At 42.3% G+C, this 25376-nt stretch overlaps 1 protein-coding gene across 1 annotated transcript; it reads right to left on the reverse strand.

The window, feature by feature from the left end:
* Window positions 1–665: 665 nt before the first annotated feature.
* LOC122558069 (procathepsin L-like) lies at window positions 666–23079 on the reverse strand. The gene is made up of 7 exons (XM_087985308.1): window positions 22948–23079; window positions 21929–22051; window positions 17845–18024; window positions 12846–13064; window positions 5689–5854; window positions 3349–3451; window positions 666–959 (listed from the first exon to the last, which is right to left on the reverse strand). The coding sequence occupies exons 1-7, from the start codon at window positions 23077–23079 to the stop codon at window positions 860–862; spliced, it is 1023 nt and encodes a 340-aa protein (XP_087841434.1). The 3' UTR covers window positions 666–859.
* Between the last annotated feature and the right edge of the window lie 2297 nt (window positions 23080–25376).

Genomic DNA, 25376 nt, shown 5'->3' on the forward strand with positions numbered 1-25376 from the left:
GGAACACGGATGTAACACTATGCACACTATTTGTATCTCCAACACGGGATAGAGAAACCTGGAATTATCTGCGCAGTGTGTCCAGTGTGTTCCTCGCAATTTCTCTTGCCCATGATATCGTCAGAAATAAACTAGTATTCGTCTATTTCACAGATCTGTGTGTGACCTCTTTTTGTCATTGACGGTTCTCCACCAGTATTGCTTTGCCATAATTAAAATACTCCGTTTACCAGTTTTTATGTTCAGTGCCAATCAATAGATGAAATTACATATTCGCATTTGTCTGAACTGAATCTCATCGGGACACTCCCAGTCTACAGTCTGGCCAGTTTAACCTGTTTCCAGGACGGTTTCTGGTTGGACTCTGTTCAATTAAGCCTTATTGTCCTCAACAACCCCATTGCATTTATTCAGTAGCTGTGCTGGTGTCAAAAAACACAGACTCTTCAAATTTTCTGTGCATTTGTCTACAATGTGGTTTGACAATAGATTTCATAGCAGACAAAACAATTCATTCGGCACGAAGACAAATACGTTCCTTTGGAACAAAGAAGCTCTGAAAATGATTGATGGCAGCCTTTATTATATTGTTGGACATCAGCAGTACATGCAGATTATTGTCTTCTACAAGCTGGAGAATGTATTCATTCTATCATTTACAGTGGCTATATGTATCAATCAGACAATACCATTGGTTTTATATGAACCGATAGAAATGTGCAAAAATCGTTGTTATTTCACTTTTTAAATTTGCAGCAGACAATTAAAGCAATGTCCTTGAATGAGTCAGCATTAACAGAAATAGTCCGGTTTTTCATTCAGCTGGAATTGATGAAGCTCTGTCTTATCAGTTGGCTCGTTACACGACAGGGTATCGCACAAAACTGGCAATTTCACAGTGATTCCCTCTATCCTTAGCAATTTTGATGTACCCGTCTTCACCCCAGTCTGTTCCCCAGCTGGAAAATAAGACAATTGATTGAGTTGGAATCAAAACGCTGATAAAAGGGACATGTTTGGAGAAGCAGTTGTTTTAACTCTGGTATATAATTGAAATTATTTTAGGGACTGAATTCTGGAATTACTGAGCTAGATCATGAGTTGTAAAGAATAAGTTGCATCAGGCTGGAAAGAGTCAATTGTTTTCTTTTACATCAATTGCTGATCTGTACAGTCCGTATGGACTTACTACAACATTTAAAATGGCATGAGGTGAGATCCTTATCAGGGATAGGTCTGCAACTGGAGTAGATATGAAGGGGATAGTGAATAGGGACGAGTGAGAGCAGTATATATGGCCTCTTGGAGATTTCCTTCTTGCCGTATGGAGGAGGAGATTTTCTCAGAGTTTTTTTTAAACACCATCGTTCTGAGATTGCCTGCTACAGGATATAGTCTCTGCAGAGCAAGCCTTGATTTGGGCACAGGTTACCCAGTGTCTCCTGAACTGCAACAATACCTCGGCCTTAACATTTGTTCCATATACGGTTACCCTGCCCAAATCACATTTCCAGTTTTACCAAACTATTCCAGCACCCATTACACTGTAATACTATCTACCTTATTAAACAACAATGTCTATGATTTTATAAGCCACCCACATACTTTTTCCTCTGGGAAATCATGTAGAAATGTGTGTACGTGTCAGTGTGTGTGTGTCTGTGTCTGTGTGTGTGTGTCTCTGTGTGTGTATATTCACCCCAACCACAGGACTTATTTAATCAAACATTTTGTATCCAATCTCTCCCTGAAGATATGACTGCTTCTTCCAAACCCGACTGCCGTGATTGTAATAACGGCAGCCCGCGACGCCTCATAGAATATATCGCTGAAAGGAGACAGACGGTGGTAGTTGATGGAAAATATTCATTCTAGAGTTCAGTTACTAATGAAGTACTACAAAGATCAGTTTTGGATCCACTTTTTTTAGTCGATTTTTATATAAATGAACTGAATGAGAGCACAGAAGGATGGTGGATTAATATGCGGATGACATTAAGTTCGTTAGAGTTGTGGACAGTTACTTCGGATGTATGGATTGCAGAGATAAGTAGATGAGCTGAAGAGCTATGCCGAACGGTGGCGAATGCAGTTTAACGCGGAAAAGTGTGAGGTGATTCAGCATGGAAGGAATCCAATGTAATGGACAAATAGTCAGATTCGTGCTTGTGTAGATGAGCACAGAGCTCTCGGTGTCGAGGTACATCGATGTTTGAATGTTGCCTCCCGGGTTGATAGGGTTATTGAGATGGCATATGGTGTGTTAGCTTTGATTGATAGGGGGATTCAGTTTCGGAAATAGGAGATCATGCTTCAAGCTGGACTAAACTCTGTTGCAACCACACTCTGGGAAATGTGCACAGTTCTGGTCACCATATTACAGGAAGAATGTGCATGCTTTGGAACGGGTTCAGATGAGATTTCCTGGGAAATCGCCAGTTATGGAGGGAGATATTAAAAGGAAAAGCTGAGGGAGTTAAGGCTGTTTTCGTTAGGAAAATGTTTGAGAGGTTAATTAATTGAGACACAAAAGTTAATTAAAATATTTGATAGGTTGGATAGTGAGTGGCTTTTTTCCTTGAATGGCGATGGCTGGCAGGAGGGCTTTAAAATCAACAGTGATAGATATTGGACAAATGTCAGTGGTAGTTTCTTTCCTCAGATTGTTGTAGGGGCTTGGAACTCTGCCTGCAACAGTAGAGGTATTGCCACATTTCAGAGTATTTAAATGGTCATTGGTCAGGCATATGGACGGGAATGGAATAATGTTTGTTACATGGGCTTCAGATTGGTTCCACAGGTCGGCACAACATCGAGTGTTAAAAGGCATGTACTGGGCTGGAAAGTTCTATGTTCTACGTTCCAAAATTGGGGCTGTTAATCTGATCCCATCAGTGCTATAGTGACAAGTGATTCGAGCTTTGTCCTTGTTTCCCTGTGAACAGGTTGTACAGTTGGTTTTGGGATCTGACTTTGCCGCCCATTTCCCCAGCAAATTGTCTTTTGTTGTGTATAGCTGTTAATTTTAACCGTATGTTTGTAATTTGTACTGATAAGTTTAAAAAATGGTTGTGATTCAGGGATAATGATACTCTGATGCCTGCCTCTGTATGAAGCAACCCTTAAGTCAAGAACCGTACACTTGTAAGTGCAGCGTTACTTGGTGATGGGATACCTGCCTCAGACGTTTTTTTAGATATCATCTCAGACAGCACAACCAGATAAACACAGTGTTACGTGCTCGCTGAACAGATACACAGTTTGCAGCACAGAGACAGGAAATTCATTCTATGCCACTGTCCCTTCTCCGTCTATGATCAGGTGTTTATTATTTCATAGAGTACGGACCTGTTTTTAACCAGCCAATAGTTCATTCCATCCTCAATTCCAAAACCAACCACCAGCACTTCATCGGTTACATATCCATTGCAATTTTCATCATAGTAAACTCCTGTAAGGAGACACATATTAAATGGTTTATCTGTGAAATATTTAATTCCTGTTAATTTAGCTTTGATTAATGAACACTAACATGTCTGTTTTTACTAATTGTCTTCAAATTGATTGTCCTCACTCCGCACCATTACATCTGTTGACTTTAATCAATGTTTCCCAATGACATCGCCTCTGCCATTCTCACTTCCTCTCGGCACATCCTTCAGAGTCATAGAGTTTTATAGCGGAGAAACGCTTCGATCCTTCGATCGAAATCGTCCATGATGAGCACATATCCTCAACCAATCTAGTCCTATTTTCCAGCACTTGGCCAATATCCCTGTAAACCATTTCTGTTCATGTACCCATCCAGATGCCTTTTCTAATGTTGTATTTGTATCATTCTCCACCACCCCCTCTGGTATTTCATTCCAGGCACGTACCATGTTCTGTGTGAAAACATTGCTCCTCAGATAACTTTTAAATCCTTCCCCTCTCACCTTAAACGTATGGTCTCTAGTTTTGGACTCTCCTTCTCTTTATTCGTCCCATACCCATTATTGTTTATGAACCTCCACAAGCTCACCCTTCAGTCTCTGTCGTACCAGCGAACAAGGCTGCAGCCTTCTCAGCCTCGGGCGAAAGTGAGGACTGCAGATGCTGGAGATCAGAGTCCAGATTAGACTTATGCTGGAAATGCACAGCAGGTCAGGCCGCATCTGAGGAGCAGGAAATTCGACTTTATCAGGAAGGACTTTTGCCCGAAACTTGATTTTCGTCCTCTTCAAATGCTGCCTCACCTGCTGTGCTTCTCCAGCAAAACTCTAAGCTGGACTCAATTCAGCTTCACTCAAACCCTCAAATACTTCAACCCTTGCTAAGTCCTTGTAAATATTTTCTGGATCCTTTCAAATTTAACAAAATCTTTCTTATCGCAGAAAGTTCTGACTTTAACATAAATTTCAAAAACTGGCCTTACCAATGTTCTGTGCAGCTGGAACATGACAGCCCAAAGCATATACTCAATGCACTGACGAATACTGCTTTCACTACCACGTCTCCGTGTGACTCCAAAATCATGGAACTATGCATGCGGGCCCCGAGGTCTTTTTTTTTTAAATGACACTCCCTCAGGCCCTGAAACTTACTGCATACATTTCTTTGCTTTCTTTAGTTGTCTCCATTCCATTCCTGCTGGCACTGGACCACCATCCCTTTTCTTATTTAATGTCCTTGTTCCACCCAATCACAGACTCTCTGTTTTCCAATTGAAGGTCCGACCTTGATTACAATCTTCCATTTTTTATAATTTTTGCTGTTGTTTTTATATCGATGATTGATATAGTATCTTGCTGAGATTACCTTCGATGTAGAAATAATTTACCAGACATTTGCAGAACACACTGACCATGGTATCTGACCGTGTGAAACATCAGTTTCCTACCATGTGTGTTAACAGATTCTGTTAACTTACAAAATCCTACACCTGGAGTGATGAAGGAGCTCCACTCTGCAATCAGTATTTTCCAGTTTGTCTCCAATTGTGGGTTGTACAGTAGAAATGCTTTGTGATTTGAAATGTTGATGAAGTCAATAGGGAATAGTCCTGCACATGGAGACGACCTGTGTCATCATCACAAGGAAGCTGTGCAGGCGTCCACCTCCCTGTTCAGACCACCATCTTTGCAAGTCATCTCGCGTTGCCACTCGAGAGGAGATCAAGAACAGAATAGAAACAGCTGCTGAGAGAAGAGGTGGAGCAGACAGTGAAGGACTCTCAGCAGGACGCCAAGAGATTTCAAGTCGAAGGTCTCGCCCTTCCTCTTAATCCAGATACAGTGAGTGTAGCGTCTTCAGTTTACAACTAATAAAACGCTGACTTGTGCAGGCAGTCAGCAACACATCAGGACAGTTACACTTCACTGTCAGTTATCTTAGCTATAGCACAACGTTTTTAGCTATTTGCATTACTCTGAATGGGAGCAGGTCCATTTCTCATTACCATACATGAGCTCAACTTGTAGCATGGTCTAGCTTTAACTCGATGATATCTGACAGAACTGGACGGCATGTAACACGGGGGGAGTGCAGGCAGGAACAAGGGTAAGGGTCATGGTCCATGGTGAACATTGCAGTAATATTAATACCAAAATAGTGACAGTAAATGTGTCTGTAGATGTATGATTTCTAATACCTTTTCTTGAACAGTCGATAATCTGATTCAAAGACATCGTCCAGTGCTCTGCGACTTACCTCCTTTATAATGTTGAAAGGATTTCAGACTTGCATTAATCACAACAGACATCGGTCCTATCTCTCTCACTGCTTGTTCCAATGCTGCCTCGCCTCCCGAAACCCATTTGCGGTCAGTGAGTTTAGCAGCAATTTTATCTGGCTGAAATTTGCAGTAGCGTCCATGCTATATTTTAAATAAGATGTTCAAAATGAATACTCATTAAGATCATAACAGAACTATTTTTTCTTTGCTTGACATTTTTCTGCATTCCGACTTTGGCTGCCAATTTATTTTCCCAAACCTGTGCGATATTTGTTCACTATTTGTTTAGAAAAAGGCACATTTGCGCGACTTAGCACGAAACAAACCGTCTGTTCCAACTCGTCCACGCCGGTCACATATCCTGACGTATTGTCGTCCCATTTTCGACCACTTGGCCCTGAACATTTCCAATCCATATACCCATCTCCGTACCTTTATAATTTTGTAATTGTACCAGCCTCCGCCACTTCTTCAGGCAGGTCATTCCATACATACATGATCCTCGGCGCGAGACAGTTACAACTCAGATCATTTTTAGGGTTTTCTTGAGTCAAACGTAATATTTACTGCTCAATGTATTCGAAACATTCTACACTGAGACGAAGCAAAGGTATTACAAATGACTTGAAATGTGAGAAAATTAAAAAAAGTACTTTGTCTTGACAACTCAATATCCCAATCAAGCTCACCATCTGGTTAGCTCATACCGAAACTACATTAGAAAGAGTTGAGCCTCTTCACAGTTTTCAGTCGACTCATCTGAAACTTGTGATCATACAGTAGTGAATCAAATTCTTCACATGCAGATAAACGTTTCCCAAACCGTCAATAATTACACCATTAGAGTCATTGGATTACAACTAATTCGTATTAGTCTCAGTACCTATTCAAATATTTTCCCATTCATTTTAAGGCTCTGCTCTCCAGGTTTGGCCTCTGATCCCATGGCTAAAACATTCTGCTCTTCACCCGCTTCATGTATTTCATGATTTTATAAACCTTGATAATGTCACCCCTCAGTATCTGTTCCTCCGCTTGGAGAAAAGCCCCAGACTATTCTGTCTCTCCCGATAATTGAAACCCAATCCCAGCAACATCCTTGTCAATATTTTCTGCACCTTGTGAAAGTTAACAACATCCTCCCTTTAACAGAGCAACCAAACGTGTGTACAGTTTTACAAAAGTGGCCTCGCCAATGCCCTGTACAGCTGCTATATGACGTCCCAATACCTGTACCAATGTTTTGAACAATAAAGGTAACTGTGCCAAATTCCTCCTTCACCATCCTATCTGTCCTCTGCTCCGACTCCAAGGAATTATACACCTGCACACCTCGGCCTTTCTGTAAATTCTTGCATGTTGGAAACGATGGAGTATATTGATTGTCTAAAGTATGGCCTCGATGCCCGTGTTTAAACGAAAATTGGAAAATTATAAGTGTGGTGACTTTCCTACTCTCTGATGGTCAATAATTTTCAATTACTTCTCACCAATGTTGCAGTTACTTCAGTTTCAGGACACAGGGCAGAACATGATGCCAACTCTGGGGTGAGATTGATACTGGGAGTGATACCGAAATGGATGGTTGTGTGGAGCAGGAGGAATTGCCACATACACCAAGATTTAATTCCAAAATGGATTAAAATGTAGTTGTGGCAGACTGTGTCAGCGTTTATACAAACTTGGCTTGGAGAAGGTGTGATGAGCTGCCTTCCAGAACATTTGCAGAATTTTTGATCGGTACTATTCTGTTAGAGAGGGAGTTCAAGGCTGTTGACCCAAAGTCGGTTGCGGAATGACAATAAATTTCTGAGCCAGGATGGTGAGTGATTTGAGGGGATGTTGCAGGGAGTGGTGTTAACTGTATCTACCGCGGTCCTTGGCGGAAGTGGCCTTCGGTTTGGAAGGTTCTGTCTACAGTCCATCAGTCAACTTCACAGCTGTAGCTCTTGGATTGTATATACTGCTATCACTTTGTGATGATGTTGGAGGGAATTAATATTTGTGGATTTGATGCCAGACAAATGGAGTGAATGTCCTGGATGGTGTCAAAGCTACTCAGTGTCAAAACATAGAACACTGAACAGTGCAGCACAATGCAGGCCCTTCGGACCCCAATGTTGTGCCAAACATTTATCTTAATCTAAGATCAAACTAAATACAAACCTCTCAAATTGCTGCCGTGCATGTGCTTGACCAGCAGTCGCTTAAATATTCTTAATGTCTCTAACTTTACTATCAAAGCCAGCAGTGCAGTCCACGCATCAAAAACTCTTTGCGGAAATAACCTAGCTCTGATATCTTCCCTTTACTTCCTCCAATGACCATAAACGTATGACCTCTTCTGACAGCCTGTTTCTTGGGTAAACCTCTCTGGTTACCTTCCACTTCTTTATCCAAGCCATTTATAAAAAAAAACAATCCTTAATCAAAAATCTTTATCCAAACAATCCAAAATCCTATATCTGTGAACATGTTTCAGTACCTTGCTGACCACAGACGTAAACCGACCTCGACCATAATTTCCAGGTATTTTTCCCGATTTACTTCCCTGAAGAGAAGTACATTATATGCCTCCCTCCAAACATGAAGAACTACTATGGAGAGGTTGGATACAAAGATCATTGCCAGAGGTGCAGCAATCTCAATCCTCACTTCTCGTAGGAAATGTGGATATATCTGATCCGGCCCTCGAGATTGAATCATACTCATGCTTTCCAGAATTTCCACCATATCCACATTCTTAATATCAATCTGCTCAAGCCTATTACGCTCTTCCCCAGTATTCTCTCTAACATCAAGCTCCCTCTCTCTCATGAATACAGTGGCAAAAAAAAACAACTCATTTTGCTCCTTCTCTACCTCGCCACGCTCAGTGCTTCAGTTTATCCACTGGCTTGGATCCAGCTTCCGCTCTCTCAGATCATTCTCTTATTCCTAATGTACGTGTGCAAAACATTTGGATTTTTCCAAATCCTTCCCGCCAAGGCTTCTTCATGCCCCCAACCAGCTTTCCTCAGTCGATTTTTGAGTTCGTTCCTTTCGACCCTGTAATCTTCAAAATTTGCGCTAGATCCCGCTCTTCTGTTCTTGTCATCCAGGGCTCATTTCCTTTACAATTCCAATCCGGTTTCATTGGGACAAAGTTATTCAACACAGCAAAAATGTTCCACATTTCTGTTGTGCATTTCCGTAAAGCAAGTATTCCTAATTTATATTCCATAGGTCCTGTCGAAGAGCAGTAAAACATCCCGTCCCCAGTTTAAATTCCCTCTCATACAGTCAGTTTCTATTCCTCCCCATGGCGACCGCAAATTTGAGGCATTTATGCTCTCTGTCACCAAAATGCTCTGCCACCGACATATCTGACACCTGGCCGAGCGAATTGCCTCGCACCAAATCCAATATGGCCTCCCCCAGTCGGCATATCCAATTATTGCTTCAGGAATACTTCCTGTAAACACCTAACAAAATCATCTCCATCCAGATAATCTGCACTACGGATGTTCCACTTAATATTGGGGAATTTCAAATCAAACTTATCAGCAATTCTGTTATATCTGCACGTTTCCAAGATCTACTGTCCAATCTGTCCAATGTCTATAGCAGACAACCAATAAAATAACTGTTTCTTTCTTTGTTGTCGGAGCTGCAGTCATCCAGGGAAGTGGAAGTATTCCACCATATCCTTGCCTTTTCTTTAGTTGATGAAAAGTCTTCAGAGATGTTGATAGTGTGCGATTCAGTAATGGTTAAATTCTCTCCCATGTTGCATTGTGTCATTTTCTGACACTTGTCTGGTGAGAATGTTATTTGTCATTTATCTTCTCAGGTGGAGATATTGTCCACACTTTGCCGCATTGGACACAGATTTCTTCAAATGTGATAAATTCAAATAGTGCTGACAATTGTGTAGATATTCTCTCTGCGTACCTTTTGGGTAGAAGGCCAGTGACGAAGCAGCTGAAGACGGCTGTACCAATAAGGCTACACTGAGGAACTCCGATCAACATGTCCTGAGCAGAAAGACATCAAATAACTGCAAACACCTTCCAGTGTGTTCGAAATAATTACAACTAAAGGAACCTTTTCTTCCAATTCCCATTCACTCCAGATTTTCTTGGGCTCCTTGATGTCACGTCATGCCTTGATGGAAAGGGGTGTCATTCTCACTTTAACTCTTGATATCATGTCGTTTCCCCAACTGTGGAGTGTAAATTAGGGACTAAAGTTTTAATGAAACACAAGCCGAGTATTCGTGCTGGACTCCAAACTGAGGCTGGCAAATTGGCAATTTATAATACTGAGCAGTTCTGATCCCAATGCCAATGTAATTCATTCAGGGGTGAGTGAGGTGCTCAACATGAGAGGACAACGATATGCAAATGTGTTCAGCAGTGTTTGTAGATTTAGGTGTCGGGAAATATCAAGTACCAGTTGAGGAAGAGTGCACCTGCTGATATGTGACCTGACTGCACCACACCCCACCCCAGCCAAACACACCCCTACACAAAGCTGTGTTGTGATCGTCACCTCCCCTCCTCTCACTCAATCACTTAGTGTTGGTCTGTTACCCAAGATCAATACCAGCCCTCAGATTGTTGTTGTACTGAATGTTACTGCATTCCTGTTGAGCAGGGCCACTGGCCTCTGGCTGGTAATGACCACTCCTTGAGGCTGTAATTTGTGCAAAGCCCTTCTCTTGTCCAGCTCAGTGCTCGAGTGACAATACATGCACTGGGGCTTCATGAAAAGAGGAGACTCTGTTAATGTTGACTCGCCAGCCAGTGAGTGAGAGGCCATCACCTCCATAAAACATAGCCAGAGAATAGGTTTAGTTTAGAGTGATGCCCAGTCACCAGATCATGTACGCTTGTCACATGAAGAGAGTGTTTCTTTCATTCAGTTGTTTATTTGGACAATGAAACGCTGCATTTTGGAGAGCAGAGTGGATGGGCAGACAATGAACTTAAAGTCTGCGTGGCCTCAGATTACCACAGGAACAAGTAAACAATGTTGACACAACCCCAAAACAAAAGCAACAGCTGTCCTGTATAATAACGCACAAGGCATCTACAATAAGTCCAGACATGAGAGTGTGGAAGAGCTGGGGTAAGGATTTGAAGAATGTACTGAAGAACAAGCTGAAACTGTGTGGCACTGAGACAAAGAGCTGGGATTTGCAAGCAAGAGGCTGATCCCAATCAAATCCAATACTCGGGGCAATTGTGACGTGTAGAAAGACAACAACAGCTTCTGGAGGAACAACATCAACCGTAAAGCAACTTACACAAAAAAGTCTCCTGAGTAAAGATTCAAGCCAAGTTTCTTAATTACACACAATATGCCAAATGTCAACCCAGCAAGTTGCACGGTAGATGACATTCCTAAAGAGTAAACACCTCTCTTAACAAAGGACAATATTTACACACAGACCTCCGAACGACATGAGCACATAATTCGAAGATTTCTCATCAAACGTTTATAACTTCTTATAGCTCACACTCCAAACGTAAGTTGTTCCTTTTCATGTAAAATTGCAACTTATATTAGAGTGACTGACCAGCCCGATGGGGCATATGGGAGAAGCAGACAGACTAAAATAATTATCTTTATTCCTGACTCTTCAGATCTGTCCTTCGCAGTGTTAGTACGTTAACTGTTATAGTGGATGGTGCACGTACCCGTCTGAAGGACAGAACATGCGCAATGTTACGTTCATTCAGCTGAACGTCACATCCACATACTAACTCACAGTATCAGAGAATCCTCAGAGTGTAGAAAGTGCCCATTCGGCCCTACCCTTTCGTAGTAATCCTGCGTCTCCCATGGCTTGCATACCAAACCTATAATTCCCTGCGCACTATGGTTAGCTTAGCATAGACAATCCCCTAACCACCACATCTTTGAACTGTGGGAATGGTGAACATTAATTCACAGAAATGGAAGTACTCTTAACTCCTCAGACCGATTGTCTGGGGGTACGAGGTGTTTTGTCAAGATGTAGGAGGGCATTCCAAGATAAGGTTGAGATGATTGGGAGTGCTGAAAGATTATATAGTCCTTGCTAAGTGCTCCATCATGAACATGCTGGTCAGGCATGTGTCCCGTTCTCTCTCACCGTCGGAATGAAAGACGCCCAATCTTTGGCAGCATCTTGACTCCACTGATGCCTTGGTCACAAAGAGGCCTTGATGGACCTCAGCAAAGTAGATGCCACTGATGCTGCTGGGCATGACATTGGTCCAAACTCGATTCTGTTGTTACCACGAGGCTGCTTTAAATATCGCTTACTCATGCAGTCACTGCAGTTGCTGCCGGTTCTTGTACTGGGCCTAACCTCCATTGCTGTCTCCATGAATCTGTGATGGCGACGTGCACTGACAGGAACCCAAACTCACCTTCTCCAAATCTCCATGAATCTGTGCTTGATACAGATCATGACAGGAACCGAAAAAAACCTTTCCCCTCTCTCCATGAATCTGCGCTGGATAGCGATACTGACAGAACCCAAACTAATCTTCACTCTGCCTCAATTAATCTATGATGGATGCAGTAATGACAGGAAACCAAACTCACCTTTTCTGCCTCCATGAATCAGAGCTGGATACATCTACTGATAGAAAACAAAACTCACCTCTGCTTTGCCTCCATGAACCTCTGCGGGATACAGACACTGACAGAAAACTGACCCATTTGCACCCTACCTCCATGAATCTGTGCTGGATGCTCATGCTGCCAAAATCCCAGACTCACCTCCACAGCTAATTTTGTGAATCTATGATAGATACAGATATTGTCATGAACAAAAACAGAGCTCATCTGCTGCCTGCACGAAACTGTACTGGATATGGACACTGCCAGGGACATAGACTCATCACCGCCTGAGCAGCCATGAATTAGCGTCAGGACAGGAGCCATCAGGAACCTAAACTCTCTCGGCTATCTCCGTTGTGAGTTCATGCTGCTCGACACACTCACAGATTTCGCTGCTCTTCACCAAGAGGTTTTTAAATTAAAAACCCAAGAAAACTTACAAGCGAACGCAGACAGGAGAGAAGAAATAAAATAAAACGAAATGAGAATAAATCCCGACTCCACCACAACCTTACTAGAAGTCTTGGGGATTTACCTTTCCTATGTAAGGGTAAGTTTCAGCAGAGTTGATGCCTTGAAGTTGAATCACTAGATCAAAGGCTCTCAATGCGGTTGAACCAGAGCATTTAGGAGGTCCGTCTCTACAATCAATCAGATTCTGTTCACTGAGAGAAACCAGTTTTCCATGCCTTTTTGCCCACTGTCCTTCTATGGCACCAGTTGCACTGAAGGCCCAGTCAGAATGACATTGACCCTCGTGTTGACAGAAACATAACCACATGAAATCATATTGATCTAAAAACCATATCCAGTTTGCATCTACATTCATATGGAACACAGTCTCACACTAATGTTCTTAGTCTAAATGTTTGTTCAAGTTTCTCAGAATTACACAGAATCTGTGAATATCGGTGTGCCTAGGTTCGGATTTGATTTGACTTATGTATTGTCACGTGTCGCGAACAACAGTGAAACCCTTTGTTTATGAGCAATATAGGCACGAGGATGCGAGGATGAAGTATGCGAGGATGAAGAGATCAAAAAAGACTTGGAAAATGGTACATTGTAGAGAGTGGGCACAAGGCAAATTCAATGTCAGCAAGATCAGTATGATTTGAACAAGAGAGTCTCATAACCGTCTAATAACAGCTGGGGAAAAGCTGTTCCTGCACCTGCTGGCGGATGTGTTCAAGCTTCAGTGTCTTCTACCTGACGGAATGCATGTAAGGAGTACATTACCGGGGTGAGTTAGGTCCTTGGTGATGTTGCCTGCCATTTCGTGGCAGCGAGATGTGTAAGTGGAGTTCATTGATAGAGTATTCGATTCCATAATGGCCTGGGCTGCGCACACAACCTTTAGTAGTTTGTTATGATCCTGAGCTTCGCAGTTGCCATATATGGCCTTCTGGACCCAGACAGTATGCGCTCAAAGGTGCAACTATCGAAGTTAGTGAGGGTCCTTATGCACATGCCAAAATTCCTGAGCTCTCTGAGGAAGAAGAGGCGTTGTTTTATATTTTCCAACGGCACAAACACATGGTATTTCCCGGAAAGATTGTCCATTATGGTCAGTCTAGGAAATTTGACATTTTCCATTCTCTCAACCTCATTCCCATTGATGGAGATGGAAGCGTGTTGTTCTCCTTTCCTTCTGAAGTCAATTATGTGCTATTAAATTTTACCAAAATTGAGAGAGAGAAACGCTATTCTCATTGCACCACGTCAATGATCTCTCTATCTCCCTTCTGTCTTTTCATTCATCGTTGTCAAATTTGCCTCCTGTTACAGTGCTGTCGTCAGTGAATGTATAGATGGTGTTCGTTCGGGATTCGTGGGTGTAAAGGGAGTACAGTAACTGGTTGAGCACTCATTATTTGGGGGACGCAAGTGGTGAAGGTTATTCGGGAGAAGGTGCAGTTGCCTATCTTCAATGATTGGTATCTGTGGGTCAGACAGCTGCGGATCCAGTTGAAGAGGATAAAATCATGACCAATGTCACAGGGTTTTGAGTTCAATGTAGAGAGGATAAGAGTGTTGAAGGCAGAGGGGTAGTCAATGAGCAGGAGTCTGACAAAAGTGTCCTTTTCCAGATGTTCAAGGGGTGCAGGGCGAGAGATATTTCACCCACTGTGGACCTGTTACTTTAAAAGGCAAATTTTAAGTGACCGAGGCAGGCTGGGAGAATGGAGTTGATGTGGACCCTCACCAGCTTCTCGAAGCACTTCATGATTATTGTGCTCAGGCCTCTGGTCGGTCGTCATTAAGGAACAATGCATGAGTTTTGTTTCCTCACTTACGAAGATGATGGTGGTCTTCTTGAAGCAGTTTGGGACTTCAGCTTGTAGAAGAGAGAGTTTGAAGATGTCGGAGAATTGCCCGCTAGCTGGTCCACACTGGAGCTGAGTTCCTGGCGGGGACAGTGTTTAGGCCAAGCAGCGTCCTTAGGGTTATTCCCAGGAGGACTGAAATGATTTCTACAGCAGTGACTAACAACTTGGAGCATTGACATGTAAGAGGATTATTTGATGATGTAAAGTATCCTTACTAGCAAAACTTGTCCCATTATTCAATTTCCCCTCTTGACAAATTCACAAAATGCATTGGCTATCTAGGGAACATGGCATGGCTCTCAGAGAGGGACAGGATGAACGCTGTTTCCGATTGGTTACAAACGACCATGGTGTTCGATCAGGCCAAATAGCATCTCAGGGCAAGATGCACAGGCTCCTGTTGTATGGGCCTTGCCCATGAACTTTGGCATCTGGCATTTGTTTGTCCACAGTCCAGGGATCGACCATAGTCTGGTGCGGGGGCGGGGGGTGGGGGGGGGGGCGAGGAGGGGTGCGGGGGGGAGTTGTCTTTGCGTATGCAATCCAGAGACTTGGTTTCAACTACAAAGTGACCAGTTACCAGTTCGGGGATTGGGAACTGTTGTCACAGGAAGAAGAGTTTGAAATTCTTCACCTCTGAGGGCTGTGCATTGAGAAGTCTGGGAGATTGCAGTTGTGAGCGAGGATGGGTGATAACACGAGATGCAATCGTGAATAAAATGAATCTTGGATTAGAAGGGATTCCATAAAGTTGTTGGATGAGGTGTGACGGTGTTAGCAGCACAGCCTTACCTCTGCAAACCTTGTTCCTCTACCTTCAACATGCGACACCAGGCTCTCAGTACACACATTGATCCGATGTAACCATGTCATTCGGCATCATGGTGCTGCAGTTATATTAAGCCTTCTCTCCACCGAGAGAGAAACAGCCAAGTGGAAGGTCAAGCTAATACCACTTATCGAAAAGGATCAAATAACGTACGAGGTTTGTCACGCTTGCCACGAAACCTCCCTTTCCTTCATTGTTTCAGATTTAATGAATACAGGTTACTGTGTTGGGCAGGAAGGATCGTACTCCTTGTTGCTGCCTGTTAGCCCTGCAGTGGTTTGTTCAGTCAGCCTCGCAGCATTTCTGTCTAGCGGGGGTGAGGGAGCTCTGGCAATGCTGAGAAGAACTGGGCAGCAGTTTGCAGGTGGAGACTCAGCCACTTCTATCACATGTTGAGTCTGGGTCTTCGGAGTGACCTGTGTGTGCTTCCTCCTCCAGCAGGGCACTGTCCCTATTACTTGTGATTAGAAAGTGGCACCTCGACTACAGGCCTGTGGAGCAGTGGGCGATGGGGTACAGCTTTGTGGCCATAGCCAGCAGACGCTAAGGGTGCTGGGTCTGCTTCTCCATGGCAACTGCCAAACTGTCCTTGGAGGTTAGATGATTCATTGATTGGGATATCTGGGTTGCCACAGTGTATCTGCATCCCTGTCGTCTTTCAAGTGTACATCTCTGTCTGCTGCATCTGCTGTTCCCTGGTAAATGTCGATGTTTGCCGACACCACGGTCTCTTCTGCCCGTACCGGGTCGCTGGCAGCCCTCCGAGTGCTGTGGGAAATGACACAGTGAAGGGCTTACCAAACTGTGCTCCCACACCCTCAACAGCTCACATTCCCAGGGAGCTGAGGGTGTGTGCTGGACGCAGCCTTACTGATATTTCCTCTGAGGCCGCAATACTTTCATGCTCAGAGAACGAGGAGGTGTCTTCTTTCCCTGCGGAGCGAGAGTAGATGCTGACGGAACCGACAGAACACGAGAGACAGAAGTTTCAGGGACCAATGCAAAGAGACACTGAAGAATTAATGAGACTGACAGAGCGCTAACAAAGGAGTGATGAGTGGTATTTACTCGCTCAGTGGAATGTGAGTGTATCATGTTTTCTTGTGAGAAACAGGAATCACTCCTCACAGGTTGAGGAATCTGGTGTCAGACACCTCTCCACCAATCGAAGAGCTTTCTGCCCTCCAGTGTTCTCTCATCTCCTGGAATGCCAGAAAGGGAAGGATTGGGTGAGAGATTTAAGTTTTGCATGGCTGTTGGTGTTGGTACATGCGGGAGGTATTCAGAGGTAGTGAAGTGGCAAAGCCGATGTGATGTTGGTTTTGAAGATGAGGAAGACGTCAGTGACAGCATGAATCTGGGTAGGAGGGGGTGCTGGGGCTGGGATAGAGTGTGTCGGAGGGGGAAGGTGGGTGGTCACAGCGATTCTGACACATAGCATTTTTATGGCAATGTTGGTTGTTTTTCTGTACCATTCTTTGGCATGTTCGAAAGCATTCCTATCTGAGCAGGGCAAGGTTACCATGCTCGTGCTCATGTGGGTTCACAGCAGCTTTTTCATAATGGCCCAGCTCCCAGGATATCGGGCGCTAATCAGGAATCTATTGAATTGTTCCGGGAAGAATGTGTGGGAAGATTAGACTCGGAGCGGATATGCGGGATGTTATAGCTGCATTGACATAGCTAATGATAACGGTAGTGAGAAATCTCACTGAGCCTCGTGGCGGTATCCCTCCCAAACATTCAATGCAACTGACATTTAGTGAATTACACTATAATCCGATCTTTTACAACTCCCATTTGTACACAATACTTCATATACTTACCAGCAGGCTCTGCTCTCCTGTCGATCAGCCTTGTCCAGTTTGAAAGAATGATTGAGAGAGGTACAAGGCCCAACAGAAGTGAATGTGGTTTTAAAAGTTGCGGTATCGAGCATATGATCGAATATTCTTTGAATAACACTGGACATGGTATCACAAGGAAGCTTGGCACTGCAGCCTGCAACATTACCATTGTTGAGTTGTGCCAATTTACATCTGAGCTTATATTTCTTACATCGGAATTGTACCTGTAGACTTCAATTTTACAATTTAATCTAACCATTGAATTTGATTTTGAAGTAAAAATTCTCTAGATATTATGAGTAAAAGCACGAACATTACAATTGATACATATACCATGCTCCCTTGCCTGACCATACCAATACCAGGAAACAAATGCAACAAGAAAGCAGGAGAAGCAATTTAGATTAAAAATGATCTACTGAAACGGAGCCTTTCCTAACAATTCCTACAAGCTGATCATAACGTCCAATCCTGTTGAGAAGTTAATGACTGCACTTAATAAACTTGAGAGCTTTTTCTGATTTTTACCTGGTTTTTCACTGGAGTAACTAATCCTTCTCTCCGCCAGTCAACAGTTGCAGTTCTCAATTCAATGTGACTTTCTTCAGATTCACTACTTTCATCTCTTTTATCAGTTTCAATTTCAGTCATGTTGACAGCTTCGATTCGGAGAGGTCCATTCATGAGCTTATTGAACTCTTCATTGGTCTGAAAATTCAAACACGTTGGTGAAATGATTGACTTTTAGTGGTGATTATGTAGGAGAAGTGTCAATAACGTAAGAGAGCTACATTCTACATATTCGCTGACTTTAGCATTAAGTGCGGGGAAAGCAATGAGGGCACTCACTCCTCGTGTTTAAGCTTTGACTGAATAAATGAGTAGCAGGCAAATAAGTGGCCATCCATTTCGTCCCAATCCAATATAAAGCTGTGTGAGAATCCTCGAGCAGCTCAAATATCTCTGCTCGATCGTTCAATTACCAAAATAGCAGGAGCTTTATACATGTGTTTCATTTTGCAAGAATCAGTCTTCTCTGATCATTAAAACCTGACAGGTCAATTTCATCATGGAAGGATAGGTTAAGTCACTTCAGATTGGTGGGATTTATTGGTGTTTGAGATGAACCTTCCGAATCAGGAGGATTTCAAATTTCATCACTGGCCTGACCTGATTTCCGGATAAGACGTTGGTCTTGAGTTGGCCTCATGCCCCTTGGACCATTAGATTTAGATGCGAAACTCAGATTGTTCATTTTCATGAAGATACTGGATTGGAATGGTTAGAAAAGGACCAGATTTGATGCTATCCATCATCACATAACTTATCATCCGGAACTGTGGCTGTCTGCATATCAAACTGAGATTGCAGACTGGTATTGAATCATCTGGTGTCTCTTTTTGATGGGGAGGGAGGGGTACATGTCGGTTTGAAAGGGGATTGAATATGTCCCATCCTCTGAGTAATAACCTGGGCCCTAGGTACATGCAAAAGTCCGAGTTGCGGCTGCCTTTTTGCAGGCGATATGGAGCACGCCTTGTTCCAGTCCTACTCTGACCCCTGTCAAAGTTCTGTCTCTGATCCATTGATTGTTGCTTCCTACTCTCACCCAGAATTATAAATAGTAATCAATTTTACTTCGAATTTCAACCCTTGTCCCAACTTCACCTGGAATCTCTGAAAATCTTCCTTTCCTCTCTTGATGTTAATGTTTCCATTTAAGGGCTAGACCATCTACTGTCTCCCACAGTTACGTTGAACTACGTCTCCTCACACCCTGCTATCTGCAAAGATTCCATTCCATTTTCCAGGCTATCCACCTGTACTGCATGTTCATTGGTGTCACCACCCACCGGGGTGTTTATCCTTAGCTAAGGACTCCTCTCAATGTCGTTGACAGGCATTTTAGCTGTCTTACTCAGTTTGCGCAATTGTTTCCTCACCCATAAGAACATAGGAAGTAGCAACATGAGTAGACTGGTGGCCCCCTCCACCTTGCTCCATTATGATTGACTGAAAATTGCCCATGTTCCAGTTCCTTCATTTTCATTGTAACACTTGATTCCCCTACCGCTTAAGAATCTCTCTCAGATTAGGCATACAGAGAGGCCTAGTGTCATAGAGATGTACAGTATGGAAACAGACCCTTCGGTCCAACCTGTCCATGCTGACCAGATATCCCAACCCAAACTCGTCACACCTGCCAGCACCCAACCCGTATCACTCCAAACCCTTCCTATTCATATACACATTGCAAATGCCCTTCAAATGTTGCAATTGTGCCAGCCTCCACCATATGGTCTGGAAGCTTGATCCATCCATGTACCACCCACTTTGTGAAAACGTTGCCCCTTAGGTCTCTTTTTTGTCATTTCCCTCTCACCCTTTACCTATGCCCTCTAGTTCTGGATTCCCGATCCCAGGGAAAAGAAATACTTTGTCTAATTATCCTATGCATGCACCTCATAATTTTGTAAACCTGCATAAGGTCACTCCTTACCCTCTTACGCTGCAGAGAACACAACCTCAACTTGTTCAGCCTCTTCCTATTGCTCAATTCCTCAGTACTGCCAAAATACTTATAAATCTTTTCTGAACCCTTTCAAGTTTCACAACATCTTTCCGAGTGGATTGAGACCAGACTTGCACGCAATATGCCAACAGTGGCCTAACCAATGTCCTCTACAACAGCAACATGACATCCCAACACCTGTATTCAATAACATGACAAATACAGGGGAGCATAAAAAACGCTTTCTTCACTATCCTATCTTCCTGCAAAGACATTCAGGCCTCAGGGAGAAGGCATTCCTCCACACCTCGATTCAAAACGCTGTTATTGTGATTCGATGATGTCAATTCCGAGCCTCTCTTATTCGCGTCATCATCATCGATGCACTCACCCTGTCAAACCCAGTGAGAACATATAAATTTCAAAGGGATCACCTGTCATTCTTATAAACCCCATTCAGTAAAGTCCCAACCTGATTAGTCTTTACTCGCTAGACAATCTTTGGTGCAGTTGTTCCCCTCCATCCCAGAAGAAAAATAGGATTATTTCTGTCTTCACTTTCTACCATCCCATTCTCTGTTTCTTTTTTAGCGAACAAATCCTCCACCAATGCCAATATGTTACGCAGTAAACCATAAGCTGTTATTTTGTTTAGCAACAGCTGATGTGGCACTGCAGGACATGTATTTTAAAATTCCAAGTGCACACAATATATCGGCTTTCCTGTGGTAAAACAACGTTTTGGCTCTTTGTTCACTTATTAACATTTGTGTGCACATAGATCCAGCAAGTTATTAAAGAGGCAAAACAAATATTTGTCTTTAATGCAGAGCAAAGACAGTATCAAAGTGGGGAAGTCTTGTTGCGATTGGACAAACACAGAAGGCACTGTGATGAGCATTGATTTCACTCGTTACGGAGGAATATTTGGAAGGAAATTTGAAGCAGGTTAATCAGAACTATTCCTACGAAGAAGAGGGTTATCACAAGAGAAACATTTTGACAGACTGGGCCCACTCCACAATAAAGTTGAGGAGAATGAGTGCTGATCATACTGAAACAAATAAGACTCGAGGGGGATTGACAGGGCTAATGGTGAGAGGATGATTTTCTTGATGGGAAAGGTGAGTACAGAACCAAGGCCTGGCGTAGACATTGTCGCTATTATTTACTTATCTATGCGACTTAACTCTGTGATCTGCCTGTATTGTTCGCAAGACAAAACTTTTCACTGTGCCTCAGTACACGTCACATTAATTTCAATTCGCTTCAATTCAATTCAGTTCAGTTCAGTTCAGCTCAGTTCAGCTCAGTTCAATTCAATCCAATTCAATTCAATTAATTTATTTTCAATTCATGGAATGCTGGTGTAATGCTGATGTCATTAGTCACATTTTTTTGAGAGGCCAAGAATAGGGGAAATGACCAACTGTCCTGAGGAGCAATAATAGAGAGCAGGATCATGTACTTCAATTTGTTTGGAATGCAGGTTACTTTAACTGCTGTGGGATAAAGTTCAGTCAGCGACAGATAGGGCGGAGCCAGAGATGCAGCAGACTCAAAAAGAATATTGTTGCCGAAGGGAGCAGCTTCCACAGTACAGAATGCAACTCCTGCTTCCAGACGTCATAATGGACACCGTCTGTGAAGACTCAACAACATAGAGGAGTATCCATAGTGTGACTGCCGTCCGTAGAGGGAGCTCAAGCCAGCCAGTGTTGTTCAATGCAATTTAGTTGTACAGAATCTGATCGTGCAAGTGAGCAGAAATTATCGAATCAGGGGATTGTTAGTTATTAGAGTTCTCTTCCGCAGAGAGAAATGGAAACTTGAGTCATTGAATATGTACAAATTTGAGAGAGATGTTTATGATTTCCAGAGGACTTACGGGTTATGGAAACCTAGAATGAGAAGGAACGAATCAACAATTTGGAGTAAAGTGAGATCCTTCATTGAGTGTACTGAATGAGTGAGTCAGCTTGGAGGACCAAATGTCCAAGTGCTGCTCCTGTAGCTGAATATAACTTCACAATTATATAGCTTCACAATTTCACAATGACCAGCATCAAATAGATCTCAGACGATACATCCTGTACACACCAGAGCTGCAAATTTGTTCATTCCCACTTTCGATGTGCGTTTTCCCAATGAGTGTTCGATGTTGTGTTGTTCGATGTATCTCATATTGTCCTCCCATATCATTCTCCTGTAGCTCTCCTCATCCTGAATAAAGAGATTAATATAATCAGGCTGCAGCATCTTTCATTTATAAAATTATACAGAAGCATTAAAAATCCGCTTGTGAAACCTGAAATAACATTTTGCTCTCAGGGTCCATACTCCCACCCAGATCTGAAAATTATTAATCAGGTTCCCCTCACCCCACTCAAAATAACGCACCGGTAGCAAAGCCTGTCGAGCTGCCAGTCTGAGAGATTCATGCTGAAAGTGAATTAAGAATAAAATAGCTGAACAAGAGGATGGTTTAATCGACCGTCATGAATGACGTTGACAATAGATACGTTCTCTCTGCTACCACCTGTCCCTGTCTAAAGTAAGACTACGCCAGTGGCAGGCAGGGAATTCAATAAGCCACGTCCTTGCGAAAAAACCGAGGCCAATACATGGGCAATTACTGTGCATGTATATACCTTCTTAACTTGTTGTGTGAGAGACCTGCCTTAAGCTGCCAGCATAGTAAAGTCGGTGTCGGCAAAGAGGTGCTTCATTGAATGGGCCGCTTGGGATGATCAGACGGCTTCCCCATCCCTCTGTCTCCAAGTTGCCCACTTACAATTGCCTCTTCAACACCATGAATGGATCTTAATCTTCAAGAGGCAGGTTTTTGGTCTTTGTAGTAATCCAACAGGACTGCAGCGGGATCCTAGTAAATTAAGATACACCAAGTCGCTAGTGATTCACTTTGTGTTTGGTCAGTTCTCTAATGAAGTTTGAAACTTGGAGAATACCCATTGAATTTCAAGATCAATATTTTCTCAATGTCACTTCACTCAACAGATACCTCTCATTGACTGCAACTACATATTCTCAATCTCTGCCAATTGTGTGCAGACCATTCCTATTCTGCGTGAGCTTAACATTAAAGACTCTCCTTTTACCTTGCTGTACTGGTTCCCATGTTGTGATTTCCAATTTTTCCAGTCTTCATCCAATTTCGAATCAAATGTGCCTGTTGAGGCTGCAGCCAGAATAGATACCGCCACAGTGCCCAGAAAGAGCCAGAAGTTCATGATGGAGAACCTAATAGGCAAAGGCAGTGGGCCTTAGACAAGGAGTGGGTAATTTACAAGTTAGCTGTTTCCTTATTCTGAGAAGGAACAAAATAAATTGTACAAATAATGCAAACAATAAAATTCCAACAATTCATCCAATGCTGAAAGTTTAATGTAATTCACCTTCATGAGGCATCGTCAGTGGATTGGAATCTTCCAGCACGAGATTGATCAACTTAATGACGTTTTAAATTTAAAACCAATTATTGGAATGAACACGGTAAAATGAAATCATACTTTTCCATAAATTGCCTTCTTGTGAAGAAGGTTATTTGACTCAAGGTCCACAGGTTTAATCAGTCAACAGCTCATGTCGTAATGATTACATTGCATTCAACCTGACATTGAGCAATGAGTCCTCAGAAGTTATGACTGTAGGATTAGCAGCAGGAAATAAAGAACAGGTGGACATTTTTTATATCGTTATCTTCTGTCACTTTAGAATATGCAAAAAAAAAATCTGAAGATGACATGTAAATCGCGAGATGAAAGGGAAGGAAGAAATTGAACCAATGCAATCAAAATGGAAAGATACAGGAAAAAAAAATCAAACTGAAAAAACTCGTATTCCTCAGTAAAAAGATAGAATTAATGATAGAATTCCGACATTGAATGTGTGCAGCATTTTTAAAATGTTGATGTAAAAAGTTACAAAACAATGTGCATGACATTAAAGTTGTTTCAGAGGTGTGGTTCCAAAATGGTCTCGGAAGGGACCATTCAACTGAGTATTCAAGAATCCTTCATGTTTAAGAAGTAAACGAACAAGGCAGAGGGAACTTGGCCAGCTCGTTTGATAAGCTTCAATGTGAAAAGGGAAAGTTGAAACGAGTGGCAAGCATTTGTGTTTTTTTTTTACACAGAGGCTGGCACATGCCTGGAAAATGCTGCCCGTTGAGGTGCTCGAAGTAGATGCAATGTCGAAGTTAAGAGAAATTTAGACAGACACATGAACAGGCAGGATATGGAGGGTCACAGAACATGTGAAATCAGATGAGATTAAATTAGAAAAGCATCATGGAAGGCGCAACCATGGTGGTCTGAAGGGCTAGTTTATTTGCTGCACTGTTTCATGTTTAAAACCATCGCATATCAGTGAAATAGTTAGAAATGGTTTTCTGGATGACTATGTGTGGTGATGAGAAAGGAAAATAAGTCTCTGGAGGGTCTTATTCCTGCGTTTCTTAAGAGCGTAGATGGAGAGCACAAACCAAGGAATAGTGGGATTTTGTAGGAAAGGTATCGAATAAGTCATTACAATTTTAAATTTCACGTTGATTGGATGAATCAAATTGACACATACAACCTTGTGGTTGAATTCATGGGGTGTAATTATAAGAGTTTTTCGAAGAATACGTTGTAGGATCAACTGGAGAACAAGCTATTTTCGTCCTGGTATGTATGAAACGAGACAGGATCATCAATAATAATCCAGTTAATGATTAGTTCAACAAAAGTGGTCACAGCTTTCCGGAAGTTCATATGCAATGTAAAATAGAAAATCTTGGATATCAAGCTAGTGCCTGAAACTGAAAGAAGATCAAGCACAAGAAGATGATGACAGCGTTTACCGCAGTGGGAGATGGAAAAAAAGATGAGGTAAGAGACTGGATAAACAGTGGGATACACTTAAGGTAATATTTAGGCATTCCTATCAAGGAACTATTCAATGGTGTAGATTGTAAGAGAAGAATGTACCATTTATGGCTAAATATCAAATTCACGTCTAGTCGAAAAAAATTAATCATCGTCTGTGCAAACATCGATTAGGAGATTAAAAACATAGGAACTGACAAATGACAAATATTGATGAAGAGAACAAGAATATGAATGTTAGTGACAAATAAAAAAAGAAAGTGAAAGCAAGGACTTTAATACTTATTTAAAGGAAGAAGCTAGCTGAAATATTGATTATTTTGATGGTGAGATTTGCCCATGAATAATGGAAAAGACGAAAGTAGCAGGGAGTTTGAACAAATATCCAGTTTCATGTTAAAAACAACAAAACAAAAAGATTCAGAATCAAGAAGTAAAGGGAGGGAATTACCTTGATCACTGAAGGAACAATTACTCAGAAAGCAAATGAGATTAAAGTCTGACATTCACTTGGATCTGACTGATTTGATCTGAACGTTTTAAATGTAGTTACTGCAGTGATAATGGGTACAATAGTGGCAATATCACTGCGGTTCAGGAATTGTTTTCGATGATGGAAATCTGCAAATAGGGCAATTCACAAAAAGGAGAAGAATAGA

This window comes from Chiloscyllium plagiosum, unplaced genomic scaffold (assembly GCF_037043375.1).
Source record: "Chiloscyllium plagiosum isolate Xiang-an unplaced genomic scaffold, Cpla_swu_hap1 HiC_scaffold_52, whole genome shotgun sequence".
Lineage (NCBI taxonomy): Eukaryota > Metazoa > Chordata > Chondrichthyes > Orectolobiformes > Hemiscylliidae > Chiloscyllium > Chiloscyllium plagiosum.